Source organism: Schistocerca serialis, chromosome 11, assembly GCF_023864345.2.
Source record: "Schistocerca serialis cubense isolate TAMUIC-IGC-003099 chromosome 11, iqSchSeri2.2, whole genome shotgun sequence".
In the NCBI taxonomy this organism is placed as follows: domain Eukaryota; kingdom Metazoa; phylum Arthropoda; class Insecta; order Orthoptera; family Acrididae; genus Schistocerca; species Schistocerca serialis.
Window position 1 is genome coordinate 103,926,840 of NC_064648.1, and position 22,381 is coordinate 103,949,220.

At 42.1% G+C, this 22,381-nt stretch overlaps 1 protein-coding gene across 1 annotated transcript in view; it reads left to right on the top strand.

Moving 5' to 3' along the window:
• The window catches only part of LOC126426677 (E3 ubiquitin-protein ligase MIB2), a 224,885-nt gene that overhangs the window by 179,991 nt on the left and 22,513 nt on the right, over positions 1-22,381 (top strand). The window contains exons 15-16 of the mRNA XM_050088569.1: positions 12,523-12,773; positions 19,088-19,137. Coding sequence (XP_049944526.1) covers positions 12,523-12,773; positions 19,088-19,137 — 301 coding nt within the window. The remainder of the gene's footprint in view (positions 1-12,522; positions 12,774-19,087; positions 19,138-22,381) is intronic.

Here is a 22,381-nt window from a genome sequence, read left to right on the forward strand (position 1 = left end):
AACATTTCCTCCGTTTTGTGACCCCACTCCATAGGCCGCTGTTTTGTCTCACAAGTTACGAACTGTACACAAGTCTCGTCCCTCATTACGACACAATTGAGAAGTGATTTTCCGTATTTGTCGTAGGCCTCGAGAACTGTCAGAGATGCTGCCCTGTGCTGCTTTGTGACGTTCTGTAAAGAGTTTCGTTACCCATCTCGCACAAACCTCGGTAGCATAGAAGTTGCATCACAACACAAAATAACAAAGTTCGTTAAAATTTACGGAAACTGTAGTGAGAGCGCTAAAATTGTGAAATGGCTGTTTTTTTGTGAATCTTTTCATGGATTTTCTCCACCAGTTCAGCATTGATAATGCTCAGCTGGCAACTTCATGCTTCCTTGTGGACATTAATGTGGCCATTGTTAAACATTGTGCACCATTGTCTCATTTCAGCTTCACTCATTACACTATTTTCATATGCCGTGCAAGGTTCCCAATAAATTTCAGTTTGTCTCCATTTCTTGGCGAACAAAAACCTAATCACCAATTGCAGCACACATTTTTAATGTTTACATTGAACAAATCTGAGGCAACACTCAATGTTTGAAGCCCCACAAGGCAGATACTGTTGTCTGTAAAGAAGTCACAGTGTTAGGAAATTGTAGCAGAATTCAGGACGACCTGCCGAGGATCGACACGGTGGAGAAGAAGGTTGACACTTGGTGCAGGAATTGGCAGTTGTCCCTCAACATAAAGAAATGTAATGTATTATGTGGACACTGTATCGTGGCAGCTTTAGGTGGGGAGTGTTCTCAACTGTAGTTGCGTAAGTTACCGGTAGTGGTCAGGTCTGAACTACCACTGCCAGCTGAAGCAAACATTGAGGTTCGCCGATGACATTGTAATTCTGTCAGAGACGGCAAAGGACTTGGAAGAGCAGTTGAACGGAATGGATAGTGTCTTGAAAGGAGGATATAAGATGAACATCAACAAAAGCAAAACAAGGATAATGGAATGTAGTCGAATTAAGTCGGGTGATGCTGAGGGAATTAGATTAGGAAATGAGACACTTAAAGTAGTAAAGGAGTTTTGCTATTTGGGGAGCAAAATAACTGATGATGGTCGAAGTAGAGAGGATATAAATGTAGACTGGCAATGGCAAGGAAAGCGTTTCTGAAGAAGAGAAATTTGTTAACATCGGGTATAGATTTAAGTGTTAGGAAGTCATTTCTGAAAGTATTTGTATGGAGTGTAGCCATGTATGGAAGTGAAACGTGGACGATAAATAGTTTGGACAAGAAGAGAATAGAAGCTTTCGAAATGTGGTGCTACAGAAGAATGATGAAGATTAGATGGGTAGATCACATAACTAATGAGGAGGTATTGAATAGGATTAGGGAGAAGAGAAGTCTGTGGCACAACTTGACCAGAAGAAGAGATCCGTTGGTAGGACATGTTCTGAGGCATCAAGGGATCACCAATTTAGTACTGGAGGGCAGCGTGGAGGGTAAAAATCGTAGAGGGAGACCAAGAGATGAATACACTAAGCAGATTCAGAAGTATGTAGGTTGCAGTAGGTACTGGAAGATGAAGAAGCTTGCACAGGATAGAGTAGCATGGAGAGCTGCATCAAACCAGTCTCAGGACTGAAGACCAACAACAACAACATTCCAAAATGAAAGAAGGGATTAATCCTGGTGCATGAAGGGATTCAAATGCTAATCTTACCACAAAAAAAAGGAATTGGCGATCCCTGTGATTCTTATGTCAGTTACGCTTTCATCAAGACACGGGACGCAGTTGTAGGATGGCAGCCCTTCAAACAGGAGGCGGGGCTTGTTCCCTCGCACAACTTGTCTCCATTCGGGCACTCATAGTTCTCGTTTATTTATGATTGCAACAGACTGCCACGATGTACTGTCCGCATAAAACTGTCTATAAATAGGCAGAAATCCCTCTTATTGTGTGATAACACGATTCCTGTCCACTCCACTGTCGGACAATGTCAGTCGTCATAATTTTCAACTACGGCTCCAATCTCATACGACGTCAGACACGTTTCTGTTATTGTGGTTTCTGTCTGCTCCGTTATTGGAGCTCATTAGGCCCGTGGCAGCACTCAGTACAAAAATCTGGCAACTCAAAGCGTGTTGCATTCTTACATTTCTAGTATGATAATGGCTGGTAGAAAACATGTTAGTGATGTCGATATTGCCAGGTGGCTCCCCGAAGACATTATGGATGAAAGAGAATTTAGTGATGAAAGTAACTGGGAAGAAATTTCTGCTGTGTACAGTGGCATAAATTCCAGTGAATCAGAATCTACTGACGGAGTGGAAAGCGACGGAGAGAGAGAGAACCTGTAGCGAAAACCTGGAAAGTTTATTGCGACGGTGACAGTGATCTCGTGAAGTTTCCTTTGTCTGTCACGCGATGAGATATCACCATTTCTCCCGGTGTTCGATCAAAATCCGAACTCGAATATTTCCAGCTCTTATTAGTGAAATTGTGTCTGCTACAGAGGTGTATGTTGAAGGAAAGATACAGAAAGTCACTCTACGTGCAAAACACAAAACACTCAATGTGGTACTCGTGGAGGGATGTTTCGTAAGAGGAATTGAAGGCTTTTCTTGGTGTAATATTGAACATGGCCTTCAATTTACAGGCAAAATTAATTGACTACCTTACAGAAGACTGGCTACAATGAACTACATTTTCCAATATTTTTTTCTCGTCTGTATTTTTTTTTTTTTTTTTTTTTTTTTTATTTTATTTATTTATTTTTGAATGCTGTATTTAGTTCCAACTGTCACAGCTCAGGGATGTCAATGTATGAGTTCGAGCAAGGTGAAGAATTTTATTGAGTATTGACATTGAGTGCAAAGAACTTTTATGTACCAAAAAAATGTGGTTATAGATGAGAGCGCAGTGGATTCAAAGGAGGAATTCAGTTAAAGTGCTACAACCCAGAGAAGCCTGTGATGTGGAGTTTGACGTTTCTGCCTGTGTAATTCAGGAAATGGTTATGGTTTTTCTCACATCCCATATTGTGGATAGACCACTATGGAAAGTCTAATTTGCCCTGATTCACCTTCTGCAGTCTGAATAGTGGTTCATGTGACAGAGGAATTTCTAGCTTGTGCAGGTGGTTCAGGCTATCATTCATTTACTGACAGGTTCTGTACGAGCCCTCGACTTGCTCAGGAACTGCACAAAATGAAATTTCATCTAACAGGTACAGTTATGCCTTCTAGGAAAGATTTTCCATGCAATTTGAAGAAGACAAAACTTGATGGACGTGAGTTATGTGGCTATCAAAGTGAGATGAAAATCATGTGTCTTTCATTCCATGCCAAGAGATCAGTGACTGTTTGAGTAAACTCTTTGGTCCTCAAATCCAACTAATCACTGGTTACAGGAACAAAGAGCCTGTGTGGTTCCTGAAACCCACTGTTATTTGGGAATACACGTTTATGGGAGGAGTGTACAGGGCTGATCAGTAATGCAGATGCTATGGTTTTACAAGACTGTCCCACAAGTTGTGGAAAAAAATTATTCTTGTGGCTGATTGAATCTGCTGCAGTGAACAGTTATATTCTTCACTCGAAAGACAAAAATGAATGTGGAGAGCAACTGAAGACTCACTTTTCGCATTTTATAGTGCAAAAGTATGAAAAAAATCAGCTAAGGATTGCATGCTTTGCAGAAAACACAAGGAGAAATGGGGATGAAAGGACTCAATTTTCTACTCCAAAACATACAAGCAGAAGCTGCAACTTCACCCAGGTGAATGTTTTGACAAGTTTTATACAGCGAAAAATTATAAACAGCAATAAACAAATGCAAATGTAGTTTCAAAAACTAGTGTGAAAGAAAGTAAATTTGTCAAGTGCCCTTGTGTTAATTTAATCTTTTTAAAACGCTGGTGCAATAACCTGTAATCCCTTACATACTTACCATCGGAAAATAACTGCTTATTAAACACAAACTCCTTAGTGCAAAACTTTAGAATTTTCCAAATCTATTAAAAACTATGGTAAAAATTCAGAGAATTAACTATAAAATTTGAGTTTTTTCTAAACATGAAGTTTAAAATGTAACAGCTCATTCTTTTTTCATAAATTAAATAAATTCTAGAGTTTCATACACCTGTAAGTACAGTTTGTAGGCCGTGCAAAATTCATCTAAGAATCTCTCTCACATATGAAATGGTGTGCCTATAGCAACAAATGCAGCCAATAGTAAGTGGAAAAAAAGATGAAATTTCACATGTAAAAAAAACATTATTTGTCATGTTTTTGAACTGCCACTGCTATGAGTGTGAATCCTGAATCCTTACTAGTTAGTCATGCTGACAAAGTTTTATGGATTTATTTGTAAAGGTATAGACAGTGGAAATTAAAATGTCTTGTAGTGCCTCTCCTGCTCCAAGTCAGCCCGTTTGATGTCCAACCCCCCCCCCCCCCCCCTAATAATGTTTTGCACCACTTACATCTCTATGAATGTGAGCAGGCCTGGGTTGAAGGGCAGCAGGGAATTAAGAAAGTCAGCCTTATGAAAGCAAAAAATAACTTTACTCTGAAGTAATAACAACACAATAACCAAAGTAAAGGCAGTTCATTCAAAATTGCACATCTGTCGTAACTAAAATTTGGTGTCTGGTTACATTCAGTACTGCACTAGTCCACACCACTACAGACTAGGACCCTCCTCGGTGTGCCATCTGCGAGGTGGTGGAGATGTCACTGCACGAGCGTGTCCTGCTTATCGGCGGCAGCCCTCCTGAGGTAACAGAGTGTGAGGTGACTTCCCGTGATGACACTCTGCCAATTTCGGTCGGTCCCGGCTGTGCTCTGTCGCATTCGTGTCTGCGGGTATCGCAGGCTGTGGCATATCGTTAACTCCCTTCCCCGGCCGACTGTGTTCGAGAGGCGGGAAGGCTGCGTTTCTGCACTGTTGAATGAAAAGACAAACCTGTCGACTGTGGGGCTCGAATGACAGTTTAAAGGATCCCGTCCTGACACTCCGTAGCCCTCAAATTAACCTCAATAGTGTCCTGTCCGAAGTGCGACTGATCACGTACGCACCGAACCTGCGGGACAACGAGCCTGAGACACACTTTAGTACACGGGCACTTCCACACTCGTCTACGGTGACGGTCGGATGTCTGACAAATCCTGACCCTGTCGATGAAGAGAAACTGTGTTCCGTTGCTCACCTCCTCCCACCACAGTGCTGACGGGTTTGTGTTTTTGTTTTTAAGAGACACCGCCTGTCTGAGGAGACGATTACGTTCTACCTGTCTCGACACAGCCTTTCCTCTCGCTTCCAAAAAGGTAACACGCAGTTCTGCCACAGGGTCCTCAGAGTACCTGTGAACCGTAATTCGCCGGTAGTGGTCGTCGGTGGTTATTGTCATCTGCGGGTGACTGTTACAAAGCGTATCTACAATTTTGTGTGTCACGATAACAGTCGGATGACGATACTGTGGTGTACCTCACTTTTCCAGGCAACTTACTGTGCTGAAGACCCTTCTTACCATAAATTGACAGTGTGTGCACGATTTATTCACCAGTTTACCATTTGAGGTGTGTCAACAAACTGAACAGTGTATGCAAATTGCCCTGTCCCTCTCACGATCGGAGTGCTCTAGTCGTCTACTGAAATGCACTGAGAATCCAGGTTTCATCCTATCTCCGTTTTACGGTTGGCTTTACACTATCTGGTCAGAAGTATCTAGACAGCTATTTGTGAACAACGATATCGGGTAGGTCTACCCTTTACCTTTGTGAAGGCTCGAACTCTGCTAGGACACTTTCGGTGAGGTGTACGAATGTCTGTGGAGGAACGGCTGCCAATTCTTCCTCGAGAGCTGAAATTGGAGGAGATAGTGATGTGGATACTGTGATCTGGAGCGAAGTCGGTGTCCGACTAGTTCCAAAAGTGTCCCGTCGGATTCGGGTCAGGACTTTCGAGCGTGCCTATCCGTTTCGGGCTTGTCATTGTCCGCAAATGGTCACCTTACAGACGCCACTTTCCGATAGCGTACATTCTTGTCTCGATATACACTACTGGCCATTAAAATTGCTACACCATGAAGAAATGCAGATGGTAAACGGGTATTCATTGGACAAACATATTATACTAGAACTGACATGTGATTACATTTTCACGCAGCTGGGGTGCATAGATCCTGAGAAATCAGTACCCAGAACAACCACCTCTGGTCTCGGCCTCGATACGCCTGGGCATTGAGTCAAACAGAGCTTGGATGGCGTGTACAGGTACAGCTGCCCATGCAGCTTCAACATGATACCACACTTCATCAGGAGTAGCGACAGGCATATTGTGACGAGCCAGTTGCTCGGTCACCATTGACCAGACGTTTTCAATTGGTGAGATATCTGGAGAATGTGCTGGCCAGGGCAGCAGTCCAACATTGTATCCGGAAAGGCCTGTACAGGACCTGCAGGATGCGGTCGTCCATTATCCTGCTGAAATGTAGGGTTTCGCAGGGATCAAATGAAGGATAGAGCCACGGGTTGTAACACATATGAAATGTAACGTCCACTGTTCAGAGTGCCGTCAATGCGAACAAGAGGTGACTGAGACGTGTAACCTATGGCACCCCATACCATCACGCCGGGTGATAAGCCAGTATGGCCATCACGAATACACGCTTCCAATGTGCGTTCACTGCAATGTCACCAAACACGGAAGCGACCATCGTGATGCTATAAACAGAACCTGGACTCATCCGAAAAAATGACGTTTTGCCATTCGTGCACCCAGGTTCGTCGTCGAGTACACCATCGCAGGCACTCCTGTCTTTGATGCAGTGTCAAGGGTAACCACAGCCACGGTCTCCGAGCTGATAGTCTGTGCTGCTGCCAACGTTGTCAAACTGTTCGTGCAGATGGTTGTTGTCTTATAAACGTCCCCATCTGTTGACTCGGGGATTGAGACGTGGCTACACGATTGGTTACAGCAATGCGGATAAGATGCCTGTCATCTCGACTGCTAGTGATTCGAGGCCGTTGGGATCCAGCACGGCGTTCCGTATTACCCTCCTGAATCCACAGATTCCATATTCTGCTGACAGTCATTGGATCTTGACCAACTCGAGCAGCAATGTCGCTATACGATAAACTTCAATCGCAATAGGCTACAATCCGACCTTTATCAAAGTCGGAAACGTGATGGTACGCATTTCTCCTCCTTACACGAGGCATCACAACAACGTTTCACCAGCCAACGCCGGTAAACTGCTGTTTGTGTATGAGAAACCGGTTGGAAACTTTCCTCATGTCAGCATGTTGTAGGCGTCGCCACCGGCGCCAACCTTGTGTGAATGCCCTGAAAAGCTAATCATTTGCATATCACAGCATCTTCTTCCTGTCGGTTAAATTTCACGTCTGTGGCACGTCATCTTCGTGGTGTAGCAATTTTAATGGCCACTAGTGTAATTGGTCATTGTCTCCAAACTGTTCCACTGCCGTGTGCTGTATATAATGGTGTAAAGTGTGTTCTTATCCTTCCAAAATTCCTATTTTCTTGAGCACAGTAGGGGCACCATATCCTACCCACGGAAAACACCTGCATACCGAACACCATCTTCTCAGTATTTCTCTATTGGCACTACTGATAATAGCAGATAATGTTCTCCAGGCATTCACCAAACACAAACCCTTCCATCGCATTGCCGCAGGGTACAGTGTGGTTCATCACTCCGAACCACTCGTCCAGTCATCTGTTGTCCAGCGGCGCCACTGGGTACTTCACCTAGCTGTCACTACAGCGGTGTGTGGCGTACGAGGGGCTGGTCGCCCACTGTACACCTCTTTTTAACTCCCTACACACAATCATCGTATTAGCTGGACTGCCGGTGGCACCTCGGAACTCGAAATCGATTCCTTCCACTGATTTTGTTCAATTTTTACTATCGCTTTCTGCAATGCTCTGACAGTCCTTGCCCTTCGGAATGTGAGGTCTGCCCGGTTTCAGTTTCAGCTGCCGTCAATCCTTCACCTTTCCACTCCGCAGTGTCCCTGGCGGATTTGTCAGTTGAGTGACATCCGATGGCTAGTCTGTGTTCAGAGTCACTGAACTCTCCTAATTGACCCATTCTCCTGTTACTGCTTCTCTACTGACGATGCAATACCCCTCGCCTCTTCCTATGCCAGTGGGTCTGCCTGTTGTAACATCCAGTGCTCGATTCTGCATCACGTAGGGATGTCCAGATACTTTTGAGTTAGTTTGTTAGTTTTGTGTTGCAGGGATCATTTCCACAGTACGAAGATGGTTTGAAAAGTTCTAGGAACAGAATAGCAAAAAAGTACTTGCATTATTGAAACTCTTTTTATTTTTCAGTGTAGTCTCCTTGTAGATTAATCCACTTGGTCCAACGATGTTCCAGTGCCTTGATCCCATCTTGAAAATGAGTTTCCTCCAGGCCTGCAAAATAGTTGTCAACTCCGGCTATCAATTTTTCATTTGAAGTGAATCTTCATCCACCAAGAAAAATTTTCAGTTTTGGGAAGAGATGGAATTCTGATGGAACCATATTAGGTGAATAAGATGGGTGTGGGAAAAATTCATACCTTTGTTCATGTAAAATTGCCGTGATGACAGCACGTGTGCAGGTGCCTATTATCTTGATGGAAGATGACTTCTTTTGTTGCAGTTTGTCCAGGAGGTTAGCTTAGTATTCTCCAGTAATTGTTTGCTCAGTGAGGAGATAACAGAATCCCCTTTGCATCCCAGAACACTGATGCCATGACCTTTCCTGCCAAAGGAATTGTCTCTGCTTTCTTTGGTGGAGGAGAATCAGCGTGTTTCCCCTGCTTTGACTGTTGTTTTGTCTCTGGGGTATAGTTGTGCACCTTAGTTTCATCTGTGGTAGCAAACCGGTACAAAAAAATCTTGTTTGTTTTTCCTAAAACTGGCCAAACATTGTTCCGATATGTCCATTCTCGCACGTTTTTGATTCAGCGCCAAGAGTCGTGGCACACATCTTGCAGATATTTTATTCATTTCTAAGTCTACAGTTAAGATGTGGAATGTCCTTTCAGATGACATCTGGCAAGCGTGAGCAATTTCACGCACTTTCAATTGGCGATCCTCTGTGACTGTTTTGTGCACTTTTGCAATGATTTCTGGTGTAGTGACACAGCTCGGCCGACCACTGCGGGGATCATCGTCTAATCTCTTGCAACCAAATTTGAATTCATTTGACCACTTGGAAACAGTTGAATAGGAAGGAGCAGAGTCCCCCAGTATATTCTGGAAATTGGCACGAATGTCCTTTGCTTTCATATCTTTCTGTACGAAGTACTTAATCACTGCTCAACTCTCAATCCCCACCTCCATCTTCGCAAATTGCTACGTGGGAACAACAACAGAGCAACATCACCGCCACAGCTCTCTTCCGAGAGCACTGATGTGGCACGTGTTTACAGGCAACAGTCCAGTGAATATCACTCTTTGCGCTAGTGCCGACCTCTCGTGGTGATTCCGAGAACTTTTCAAACCACCCTTGTATATCGTAATGATGTGGAATGAGTCTTTTTACATTACATTGCAAATTAATTTGTAAAAATTTCTACATGCTGAACATTAACAAAAATACAGGTGTGAGTTAGTAATTTGTGCCCTTCACATTTTACACATTACAATAATAGCTGGAGTTGTCAAGGAGAAACTTCTTCAGCTTTTCAAAATGTGTTTTACTGGCTATCAGACATTCTGTATCATTCGGCAAGTGATCAAAAATTCTAGTTGCGGCACTGTGCACCCCTTTTTGTGCTGAAGATAACCTTAAGGTTGAGTAATGAATGTCATTGTTTCTTGTTATTGTAATTACGTACATTATTGTTCCTTTTGAGCAGCAGTAGATTATGAGTGGATAAGTCTAGTGTGAAGCTGTGGTGAAAATTCCAGATGTCTGGATGGTGATTGTGGGGAGCACCATATATTATTCCTACACCGTGTTTTTGTGCAGTGAAGATGTTTTCCTTAAATATGAGTTACCCCATTCTTTGTGACAACATTGAGTGAACATATGTCAAATTACTTATTTTCCCCATCCCCATGGTTTACAATGGTTGTAAGTGCAAATGTAGATGAACTAAGTTATTTTCGGAGTTCCAAAATGTGCCTTTTCCAGATTAATTTCTCATTAATATGGACACCAAAAATGTTTGAAGTACCTACCTATTTATTATTTCCTCACCACATGTTAGGCTCACAATTGGTGTAGTACTCCTAGATGTGCAGAATACATTCTGTTTTTAAAACTGAGAGCGAGACTGTTCGCAGAAAACCAGTTGACACCACTGTTAAGAACTTCGTTTAGCGTATCTTCTGTTGCTGTAAGTATTCTGGTACTGGTTAGAATACTAGTGTCATGCATAAAAAGAACTAATTCTGCTTGTTGTACCGGGTGATCAAAAAGTCAGTATAAATTTGAAAACTTAATAAACCACAGAATAATGTAGATGGAGAGGTAAAAAATGACACATGCTTAGAATGACATGGGGTTTTACAACAACAACAACAAAAAAAAAAACAACAAAGTTCACAAAATGTCCAACAGATGGTGCTGGACAGCAAAAGTCAGTAACTGGTACCGTGACTGGTGAGAGGTACGCCGATATGTTACAGAATCACCTCATCCCCAGCGTGGCAAACACCTGCTGGAACGAATGATGTTTATGGAGGATGGCGCTCCACCCCATACTGATAGCGCGTGAAAGATCTATTGTGCACGTCGTTTGGTGACGATCGTGTGCTCAGCCGCCACTTTCGTCACACTTGGCCTCCCAGGTCCCCAGACCTCAGTCCGTGCGATTATTGGCTTTGGGGTTACCTGAAGTCGCAAGTGTATCGTGATCGACCTACATCTCTAGGGATGCCGAAAGACAACATCCGACGCCAATGCCTCATCGTAACTGCGGAAATGCTTTACAGTGCTGTTCACAACATTATTCCTAGACTACAGCTATTGTTGAGGAACGATGGTGGACATATTGAGCATTTCCTGTAAAGAACATCATCTTTGCTTTGTCTTACTTTGTTATGCTAATTATTGCTTTTGTGATCAGGTGAAGCGCCATCTGTCGACATTTTTTGAACTTTTGTATTTTTTGATTGTGATAAAACCCCGTGTCATTCCAAGCGTGTGTGTCAATTTGTACCTCTCTATCTACATTATTCCGTGATTTATTCAGTTTTCAAATTTATACTGACTCTTTAAACACCCGGTATGTTAGATGGAAGATCGTTGACATATACACGGAACATTAGTGGGCCTAAGATTGAGCCTTGGGGAACCACATATATGATTTCTTGCCAATCTGAGTAATATTCCTGTGCTACAGTTGTCTATTTACCAAGTACAACTTTCTGCATTCTTTTGGTTAGATACGACAGTATCCATCTCTAAAACCTCAATTTACCTGGGAGGATAGTGTACTAACAAGGGAACCTCCCCATCGCACTCCCCTGAGATTTAGTTATAAGTTGGCACACTGGATAGGCCTCGAAAAACTGAACACAGATCAATCGAGAAAACAGGAAGAAGTTGTGTGGAACTATGAAAAAATAAGCAAAATATACAAACTGAGTAGTCCATGTGCAGGATAGGCAGCATCAAGGAGCGTCTGAGCTCAGGAGCGCCGTGGTCCCGTGGTTAGCGTGAGCAGCTGCAGAACGAGCGGTCCTTGCTTCAAGTCTTCCCTCGAGTGAAAAGTTTACTTTCTTTATTTTCGCAAAGTTATGATCTCTCCGTTCGTTCATTGGCGTCTCTGTTCACTGTAATAAGTTTAGTGTTTGTGTTTTGCGACTGCACCGCAAAACTGTGAGATTAGTAGACGAAAGGACGTGTCTCAGCAATGGGAACCACAAACATTTGATCGCAAGGTCATAGGTCAACCAATTCCTCCACCGGAAAACACGTCTGATATATTCTATACGGCTTGAGCGTCACGTGACAGGAATATGTTGTCGACCCGATTCTTCTACCTTGCCCGATTTAGGTTTTCTTGTGGATGTGATAATCACTCCCAAAAAAGTGAAAACATAAGAGTTTTTCACATAAACTGCAACAAATGAATTGTCTGAAAATAAAGAAAATAAAATTTTTACTCGAGGGAAGACTCGAACCGAGGACCTTCCATTACGCAGCTACTCACACTAACCACGGGACCACGGCACTGCCGAGTTTGTACCATCCTCGATGCCACCTATCTTGCGCACGAACTACTCAGTTTGTATATTTTGCTTGTTTTTTTCATACAATTTCTTCCTGTTTTCTCTGTTGATCTGTGTTCGGTTTTTCGAGGCCTATCCACTGTGCCAACTTATAACTAAATCTGAGGGGGGTGCGATGGGGAGGTTCCCTTGTAAGCAATTTACTATTGTCTTAAGATTACGTTCCTGCTCTGAAAAGGTAGACTGTGCGAGTTACGAGGACAGTGCAAAATGTATTCGGAGCCGTTTACCCGGTGGCAGTAGCTGACGGAACGGGTGTGTGTCGGGCAGATCTACACGCAGCTGATGCAGGCGCAGCGGGTGGAGGAGGAGAGCCCGGTGGCGCTGGCCATCGCGTGCTACCTGGTGCAGGAGGGCTGCAGCCTGACCAAGAGGAACCACCGCGGCAAGAGCCCGCTCGACCTGGTCGCCGGCAGCCCGCACCTCGCCGACCTGCTCCAGGCGTACAACCTGCAGGGGCAGCCGCCGCCGCCGCTGCCCGTCCCGGCCGCCACTGCTGCCACCGCCAGGTGTGTCACGCTGTCTGCAGGCTCTGGGCACTCTCCACGTCCTCGTCCGGTACAACACTGCCGGCTCATACTAAATTAGCCGTACACCGATAACTTTACTCCTGTGAAACGATACTTACCGTATTTACTCGAATCTAAGCTGCACTTTTTTTCCGTTTTTTGTAATCCAAAAAACCGCCTGCGGCTTAGAATCGAGTGCAAAGTAAGCGGAAGTTTTGAAAAATGTTGGTAGGTGCCTCCACAACTAAGTCCTGCCGTCGAATATATGTAGTGCTACACAGACATGCTTTGCAGGCACAAAGATAAATACTGGCGCCACCTCAATTGTGTCTCATGTTACAATGGACCAACTTTGTTTCTATTTGGAGGGGCGGTCTAAAACTTTTCTCTCCCCTTGAATTTTGAGTCTCAAATTTCAGGTGCAGCTTAGATTCGGGAAAATTTTTTTCCTTGATTTGGAGTCTCATTTTTCAGGTGCGGTTTAGATTTGAGTGCGGCTTAGATTCAAGTAAATACGGTATTTATTGTTATCGTGTGTATAATGGTTAAAGTATCGGACTATTTCCAATTCTTCAAAGATTTTTATTTAAAGGAAGCAGCAGCACAAAAAATGCCAATGGGGCTGAGGTTGTATTAGTAATCCAATAAACTGTATAGGGTGTTTCAAAAAGGACTTTGTAACTTTGAAAATTCATATAAATTATTCGTAGTAACTACAGACGTGATTGTAGTGTCAATTCATAAGGAAATAAGAGTTTTTTCTCACGTAGTTCACTAGTGCCGAATCGTACTGTAAGAAGCGCTAGCAGCAATTCCATTAAAGATGGCTGCCTTCACTGGACCCGAGTGTGCCAACTGTGCGTTTTGGTTTGAAGAATCGATGTCGGCGACAACAGTTCAGTGTAATTTCTGTACCGAGTACCCTAAAGATCCTCCTAAATCCTCCTAATAGGCCTACAGTTTATGAGTGGCATAAGTGTTGTATAGGATCAGGGTGCTCAGTAAGACATGGGAAATCGTCAGGTCGTCCGAGCACATCTGAAGATGTCATCAAGCGAGTGAGACAATGTTTTGTCAACAGCCCTAAGAAATCGCCCCTGCGTGCATCTCGTGCACTGCAAATCCCACATAAGACTGTTCGGCATGTGGGGAGAAACTGTTTGCATTTCAAACTGTACAGATTGACTATTGTACAAGCAATAAAAGACGCTGATAAAATTGCTTGAAAGAACTTCTGTATGAATATGTTAAATTGATTACTTGAGGATGACTATTTCTTGGACAAAATCATCCGTTCTGATGACTTTTCACTTAAGTGGCAAGGTTAACACGTGTAACTGTAGGATTTGGGGCAGTGAAAATCCACATCAAACATTGCAACATGTTTGTGATAGCCCTAAACTGACCGTTTTTTGTACATTGAGTGAGAACAAAGTGCATGCCCCTTTTTCTTCCGTGAGAGAATCATTAACAGGATAGTGTACCTGGATATGTTACAACAATTTTTGATACCGCAGATCAGTGAGGATGACCAAGAATGAAATGTTTACTTCATCCAAGATGGTGGACTACCCTACTACTAGGCCAGCAACTGGGATTTTCTCAGTGACAGTTTTCCAGGTCAATGAATTGGCCTTGATGCACCAGTTGCTTGGCCCCCACATTCCCCAGACCTGACACCACTCGATTTTCGTTTTCTTAATAGGGTTTCAGCAAGGATATCATGTTTGTACCTCGTGTGCCAGCTTCTCTACCTGAACTTAGAGCAAGAATTTACACTGCCACTGAGCAAGTTACACCTGCAGTGATACAGCGAATTTGGGAAGAAATTGACTTCCGATGGGATGTGTGCAGGATAAAATCTTTAGTTTAAGGTAAAAAAACTTGATGTGTTTCCCTACAAAATAACACTGAACCCAGCTCTGTATCTTCTTTCAACAAATTTATATAAATTTTTTAAGTTGAAAGTCCTTTTTGAAACACCCTGTAATTACATAAAAGGAAACAGTCGCTAGCCTCGTAAGGCAAAGTTGTATCGAGTACTAGAACATTTCGTAAGCAACGTTAACTATTTAGATTGCCTTTACTTGATACAAAAATTATGTTTGTAAGTAAGATACCAAGAAGTAACGTAGTTTATCAAACAATGTAACACTAGTTTGGCGTGAACAACACAGTGGGAATATTAACTGTTTTTGCACAAACTGGCTCTTGTGACACTTACTACCTATACATTAACACTTACTATATGTACATTAACACTTCCTATCTGTACATTAAAGCGGGAAGCTAATGATTATCATAGATAAATAATTACTAATGCTGCAGCAATATTAACTTGGACTAGATGTTCTTTTATCAGCTTAATTATTGGTAAATACTGTCCTTCAAAAGGCTGTCAGGTAATTACATCCTCTATTCCTATTATTATTTTTATACTTAGAGAACATTCACTTCCTTACATTATTTAGCTCCTTATATTATTTACTGGGCTCTAGTATTGTTTCAGTAGTTGTAGCCAATTGCTTATTATAGCATGCAAATTTTAGAGAGCTGGTAAGTGCATGTCGTTAATGCTGTAATTGTAATATGAAAATTAAATTTGGCTTAACAATTAGCGTGGGGACCCAGAAACTAATCTACCAGTAGACTCAGATCAAGGCTGAACATTTTATTCACAACACAACATGAGAAACCCTATTTACTACATACAAATGAAATTGTAAACACTGTTACTTCCAAACTTGCAAAATAAGTAATCCTCGTGCTGACCCTTTAAAGTCTGCTAGCCAGTAACTATTATGGATCATCACAATTTTTACTGGAAATCATAATAGTGTACTGAGATTTCAGTAAGTATAGTCTTTAAGTCCCTTTATGAAAAATACGTGGAGTACTTCAAAACTTAGGCTCACTGAATAATTATGAAATTTACTTCTCCACAGAGTTCCTTAACTGTAGTGAACGTTTACTGAAGTGACTTTTCATCTCGATAAAATACGTTTCTAGGATAAAATATGGGTTCTCAGCACAAAGTTTACAGAACACAAACTTATTATTGAAAAGGAAATTGCATAACTGGTCCACGCAGCTACACAGTACTCAACTGATAATTCGATATTGAGGTGATGACTGAGTCAATCTGCTGCTCCTATCCGTGGTTCTTGCTGTGTAACAATCTCTGAAAATGTTCTTCTTAGCATCAAATTTTCATAGTAGAGAGCTAGCCAAAAGTGTGCCATGAATAATAAGCAAATTACTTCCACATCTGAGGTTATGTTATGTAATCTTACTAGGCTTCTTGCCTTGTTCAGTTCACAAGATGCAAACTCTTTGTGTGCTAGCCACTGACTAACTCTTTATCACAAACGAGCCATGCAGTTTGACTGCCAAATCCCCCTTTTCTATTCTTGCCAAGCCAGTTTCCTTGCAGAGAGACTTTCCCCATGTTTCACGTGATTGCAAACCTACATTCCCTATGCATGGACCATTATTACAAGTAAAGTTTTAACATTTCCATTCTTTTACATAACATTACTTTTAAAATTACATCCGTAGATTAATTACGTTGACACAAATTGACGTAAATAATGAATAAATTTTTTTCATAGATGTTACATGAAGAGCTTGGTGATACAGAAGTCACAGTAAGTAAAAACAGAGAAAGAAGTTAGAAGGTAATATAAACTATAGTGGTTACACCAGCCGTTCGCCTGAAATCTTCCCATGTCTTGTAAATCACTCGGTTCCTTAAATATGTCTGCTTGTGTCTGTATATGTGTGGATGGATATGTGTGTGTGTGGGAGTGTATACCCGTCCTTTTTCCCCCTAAGGTAAGTCTTTCCGCTCCCGGGATTGGAATGACTCCTTACCCTCTCCCTTAAAACCCACTTCCTTTCGTCTTTCCCTCTCCTTCCCTCTTTCCTGATGAGGCAACAGTTTGTTGTGAAAGCTTGAATTTCGTGTGTATGTTTGTGTTTGTTTGTGTGTCTGTCGACCTGCCAGCACTTTCATTTGGTAAGTCACATCATCTTTGTTTTTAGATATATGGTTCCTACAGTTATATTGACATAAATACTCTGTAAGCCAAGCAAGTTGTATAGGTTAAATACCATTTTTTGCAACTGTAATGACAGTCTTAATGAGACCAAACACATTTCACTTTACTCTGAAGCATCTACAGTGGTACTGTAACAATGATTTTTTTCTCTTAAAATTTTGTTTGCTAGGATTGTGAACAGTTCACATGCAGGTACTTTACTTATTACTGTAAATATTTTTAATTTTTATTGTTTGTCACGTTTTTTTTTACGTCGTTCTTCGTGTTTTTGCACACGTATTTGTTAGATTTTAGCCCACAGCACTTTCACTGCACTAAGTATATTCACGTTTGTGTGTTGTGAGGAACTACTGTCATCTCACCATTTCACTGCAAATGACGATTCTTAATCTATACGCCTTATACATTTGCAACTGTGGAAAAAAGAGGCCGAAAAACAAAGAAGACAATGTAGATGTTGTGAGCCATTGAAAAGTGCAGAGCAGAGAGTTCTTCACACAACAATAGTGACTCTGTCATCACCTCCATCTCAGATTATCAGTTGAGTACTGTGTAATTACGTGAACCAGTTATGCAGTTTCCTTTTTAATAATAAATTTGTGTTCTGTAAGCTTTGTATTTAGCACCTATATTTTATCCTTAGTAGTTTACCTAGATAGGGTCCTATCCAAAGTGCTACGATATTTCCAAATATCCTATTTTACTGAGCTGTAAAGACATTTCAGTAAACTTTCACTACAGTTAAGAAACTTTGTGGAGAGTAAATTTCATAATTATTCAGTGAGCATAAGTTATGAAGTACTCCATGTATTTTACATAAAAGGACTTAAAGACTGTTCTTACTGAAATCTCAGTACAGTATTATGATTGCCTGCAAAAATTGTGATGATTCATAATAATTACTGGCTAGCAGACTGGCTGTTCCATTCCTGTACTGAGTAAGAGAAAATGACCTTCTGTATTCCTAATCTCGTCTCTTTCTCATGATTCCTGTATGAAATGTACTGTTTTGGCAACATAGTAGTCACACTGTCTTCTTCGATTACAGGTCCACGAAAAAGTTTCACGAGTACTAAATCGTCTTACTTCCGAGGGTTCCCGTTTTAAGTCTCCTGAGCATTTCTATTACACTTACGTATGTGCTATAAACACCTGTTACGATCGTAGCAGCACACCTCTGAATTCTTTCCGTGTCTGCTGTCTCGTCTACTCGACAATGGCACCAAACACTGGAGCAGTACTCCAGAATTGGTCACACTAGCAACTTGCACATAATTTCTCTTACAGGTGCATTGTATTTTCCAACAAATTTAAGTCTTTCCTACTACTGATTTTATGTCACTGTCCCATGTTATGTCTCTTTATAACATGACTTGTGCTAGAAGTGTGAGAGACCCATACCAAAAGAGACTAACAGTGGATATTGAATGCATACAAAGTAGCGTGCCACAGTCGTCTTGCTCTATATTACTACCTCTGTAAGATGCTTACCCTATAATCGTAGCAAAACTTTCATTGACAAAGGTATCGGAACAGTTTTCTCTTGTAACTTTTGACATGCTTATTTCTGAACCATGGACCCGTGCCTCAAATTGATATGTTCATCTGTCTTCATCATCCTTAAAAGTTTGTAACACATCTACAACCTCTATAAGTGTGTAACGTGAATTGTGAAACAGCGCAAAGATGTCATTGCAGAATTATCTTTGGGCTTAATTTAAAATCTAGACAATATTTTCCTTTTCTACCCTTACATACCATTAATCTGACAATACCTGTACCGGGCGAGGTGGTGCATTCGTTAACACACTGGACACGCATTCTGGAGGACCACTGTTCGGACCGGCGTCCAGATGTCCCGATTTAGGTTTTGCGCGATTTCCCTAGATTGCTTCAGGCAAATGCTGGGACGGTTCCTTCGAAAGGGCACAGCCGGCTTCCTTCCCTAATCTGACGGGAGCGACGATCTCGCCGTTTGGTCCCCTCCAGCAAATCGACCGACCGACCGTCGATTCCTTTTTGGCCAAATTGAGAAAATGTTTCTTCATACATCCTGTGGCATGCGATGTAAGTACTTTCAAAAGGGTGATAATTGTATGTCACACAGTCTACTCTGTGTGACTTTCCACTCTCTAAATTTTAGTGTTGTTAAAACGTACCAATTTCGAAATGTGTACGTTTAGCATCAAGTTTCAAACAAACACTGTAGGAGACTCTGTTTTGTCACAGCCCCAACGGCACAGCAGGAATGAGCGGCAGCGGTAGCAGTAGCAGTAGCAGCAGCAGTAGTAGCAGCAGTAGCAGCAACAGCAGCAGTGGCGGCCACGCCCACCGCGGCACTGCGGCTGCGAGGCAGGCCGACAGCAGTGTGCAGCCGCAGCCGCAGCCGACGGGTGCCGAACGGGCTGACGACGCGGCGGCCCGCGGCACTCGGCCCACGCAGAACTGCACGGCCACTGGCTCCACCGGGGCGGGGACAGTCGTGGACCAGGTCGGTATATACTGACTACGTGCCATTTTATTTGTCTATTAGCACAGAAATGCTCGCGGAAGAAAGTACCGTCATAGAGCGTAGAGGGTATTGAACAAAATTTGTGATTCGATTCACTCTCTGCAGCAAAACAACTGCACAGTAGGTTATAACAGAGCATAAGGCTACAGATGAAGAGAGATATTATATTAAACTTCCGGGCAGATTTAAACAATTCAGGGCCCACCCACAAAGCCTTTTACCACCACATCCTTCCCCACTTCCTGAATTTCATAGCACTACCCCTGCATGCTGTGTCCTACTACCACTCTTGGAAAAAAGGATATATTTTGGAGAAATGGCTTAACCACACCCTAAAAAACTGCTTCCAGAATGAAATTCCCTCTGCTGCAGAGTATGTCCCAAGAGTTTGAAAGGTATGAGAGATGTACTGGCTATAGGAGGGTATAGTGATTCTCTTTCTTAACATCCCCCCCCCCCTCCCACCCCACTCCCTCCTTCAGATTGCAGGTTCCTTGACCATTCTTAAAATCACTTGACTTGGAAATTTTTAACTAAAATTTTTTTTCATTGTTGTGACACAAAATACATTCCAGTTACTTTTTGCTGATACGTTGGTGTGCTCAAATGTAATGCCTCCGAATTGTTTACCGTATTTACTCGAATCTAAGCCGCACCTGAAAAATGAGACTCGAAATCAAGGAAAATAATTTTCCCGAATCTAAGTCGCACCTGAAATTTGAGACTCGAAATTCAAGGGGAGGGAAAAGTTTATGGCCACACCTCCAAATCGAAACAAAGTTGGTCCATTGTAATATGAGACACAATTTAAGTCGAATGAATGACGATACAGCTACAGTAGTTTGGTTCGAGTAGTAAGCTTAGCAGTTAAGCTTTACCAGGTAGCCATTGCTATGCTTCGGGCGCTCCGTCCGTATTTGTACGGGTACCCTTCCTTTTTCACGTGCTTCATCTCATTTGAATTCATTACCTATTTTTCTTTGATCTGATATGTGCCGTTCTCTTTGTTATAGGTGTTTACGTCACTCTTAAGCTGAAAATGCCTTATTGTACTGTGTCATCCATTGTTTGTCGCATTCTGATGATGAGTGTATATGAACTATTGCCGCTCACGGCATGGCTTGCTTTAGTGCACACTGCCGCCGCTTACAATTAAAAAAAATAAATAAATAAATAAAGAGAGAGGAATTCTCTCATTAGCGAAACAATGGCAAGAGACTGCTATTTGTTGTTACTTACACTGCTGCTTTCTTTAATAATGGTCAACAAGAGCGAAATAATAGGCTACGTGTGACAGAAGATGTTCTGAACGAGAGTTTAGCGAAAATCTTTGCAGGCGCCTCTTTATTACTTTACATTCTGCACAGAAATAAGAGTCATCTTAGATTTAAAAATCTAGTCAATTGCCGTGCTTCATTTCTGACTGTATCACTATTAGGCATAAGAATAATACGAATATAAACATGACACGATATGTATATTCTTCCGCGTTTGCTGTTGTCTCACTCTAGTTTCGTAGTTTATTAGGCAGACAGGATTTAAATGAGTTAGCAGCAAACACGACACAATACATGGCAAAATGTTTATATTCATATTATTCTTATGGTGAAGAGAATACTGCATGTGATTCACATGGCCATTTTGATTGACAAACATCCCAGTCTTGCCAGTGGATTTTCGTAGTACATTGAAATGCTCCTACATTCGAAGATGAGCATTACAGAATGTCTATTTACTTCGTCGGATAATGTATGAAGATGCAGTTTTTTAATTTATTTACTGGCTCAGAGGTTTTGGTGCCAGTATTTATCTTTGTGCCTGCAAAGCATGCCTGTGTAGCGCTACATATATTCGACGGCAGAAGTTAGTTGTGGCGGCACCTACCAACATTTTTCAGAACTTCCGCTTGCTTTGCACTCGATTCTAAGCCACAGGCTTAGATTCGAGTAAATACGGTATTCTGTTCTCAGTATCAGTTGAGGTATTACAATTCATTCATATTACTCAGCTGACTTTCCCACTTCACTGACACAAATTGCAACCCGCTACTGCCAGAGGGCTACGAATTGTGGCCTGTAATGTGGTGGTGTGCAAAATAATTATGTCAGTGCGCGGGAAGCAGTGTGCTGTAATTGAGTTTATAACTGTCCACACCTGAAGCACGATCTTTTTCAGCGTGACAATACCAGACCACACACTAATGCTGCAGCATCTGCAATACTCAGACTTCTTGGGTTAACTGTCATCAATCATCCTCCAATTTTCATCTGTTTCCAAAATTTAAAGAAAAGCTTGGATGATGTAACTTTGATAGTGATGAAGCAATATGAGCACAGCTGAGTATGTGGCTCTGTCAACAAAGTCAAACACTGTACAGTGATGTTATCAACAAACTAATCTCTTGTGATAGAAATACGTGCATCGCCAGTGTCAGAGTTTTCACATAAAAAATTGTAAGGTAATAGTTTCCATTACGCCCTCATATACACACATCGAAAAAAGTTTTGCTTCACCCTGGTTCTCGGAATTCTTGAAGGTTGATGTTAACTGTGGATATTGCATCACAGACACAGGTCCTTTGACTGTTCACAGATGTCACTAAACCCGCCCAAAGATGTACACAACCGTGCGTTAGCAGCGCCTATTAGACGGAGAGGTTCCGACAGCCGATCAGTTCCATTAATTCCACCAGGAAAGAGGTACACAGCTCGTGTTGTCTGTAGTTGAACTGTGCCTAGATGGTCAATACCGAAGTTCGATCGCATCCGAAACTGTTACTTTGTGCCAGGAAGGGCTCTGAACAAGGGAAGTGTCCAGGCATCTGAGAGTGAACCAAAGCGATGTTGTTTGGACGTGGAGGAGATAGAGACAGGAAATGTCAATGACTTGCCTCGCTCAGGCCACCTGAGGGCTACTACTGCAGTGGATGACTGCTACCTACTGATTACGGCTCGGAGGAACCCTGAGAGCAATGCCACCGTGTTGAATAATGTTTTACGTGCAGCCACAGGACTTCGAGTTAAGACTCAAACTGTGCGCAGTAGGCT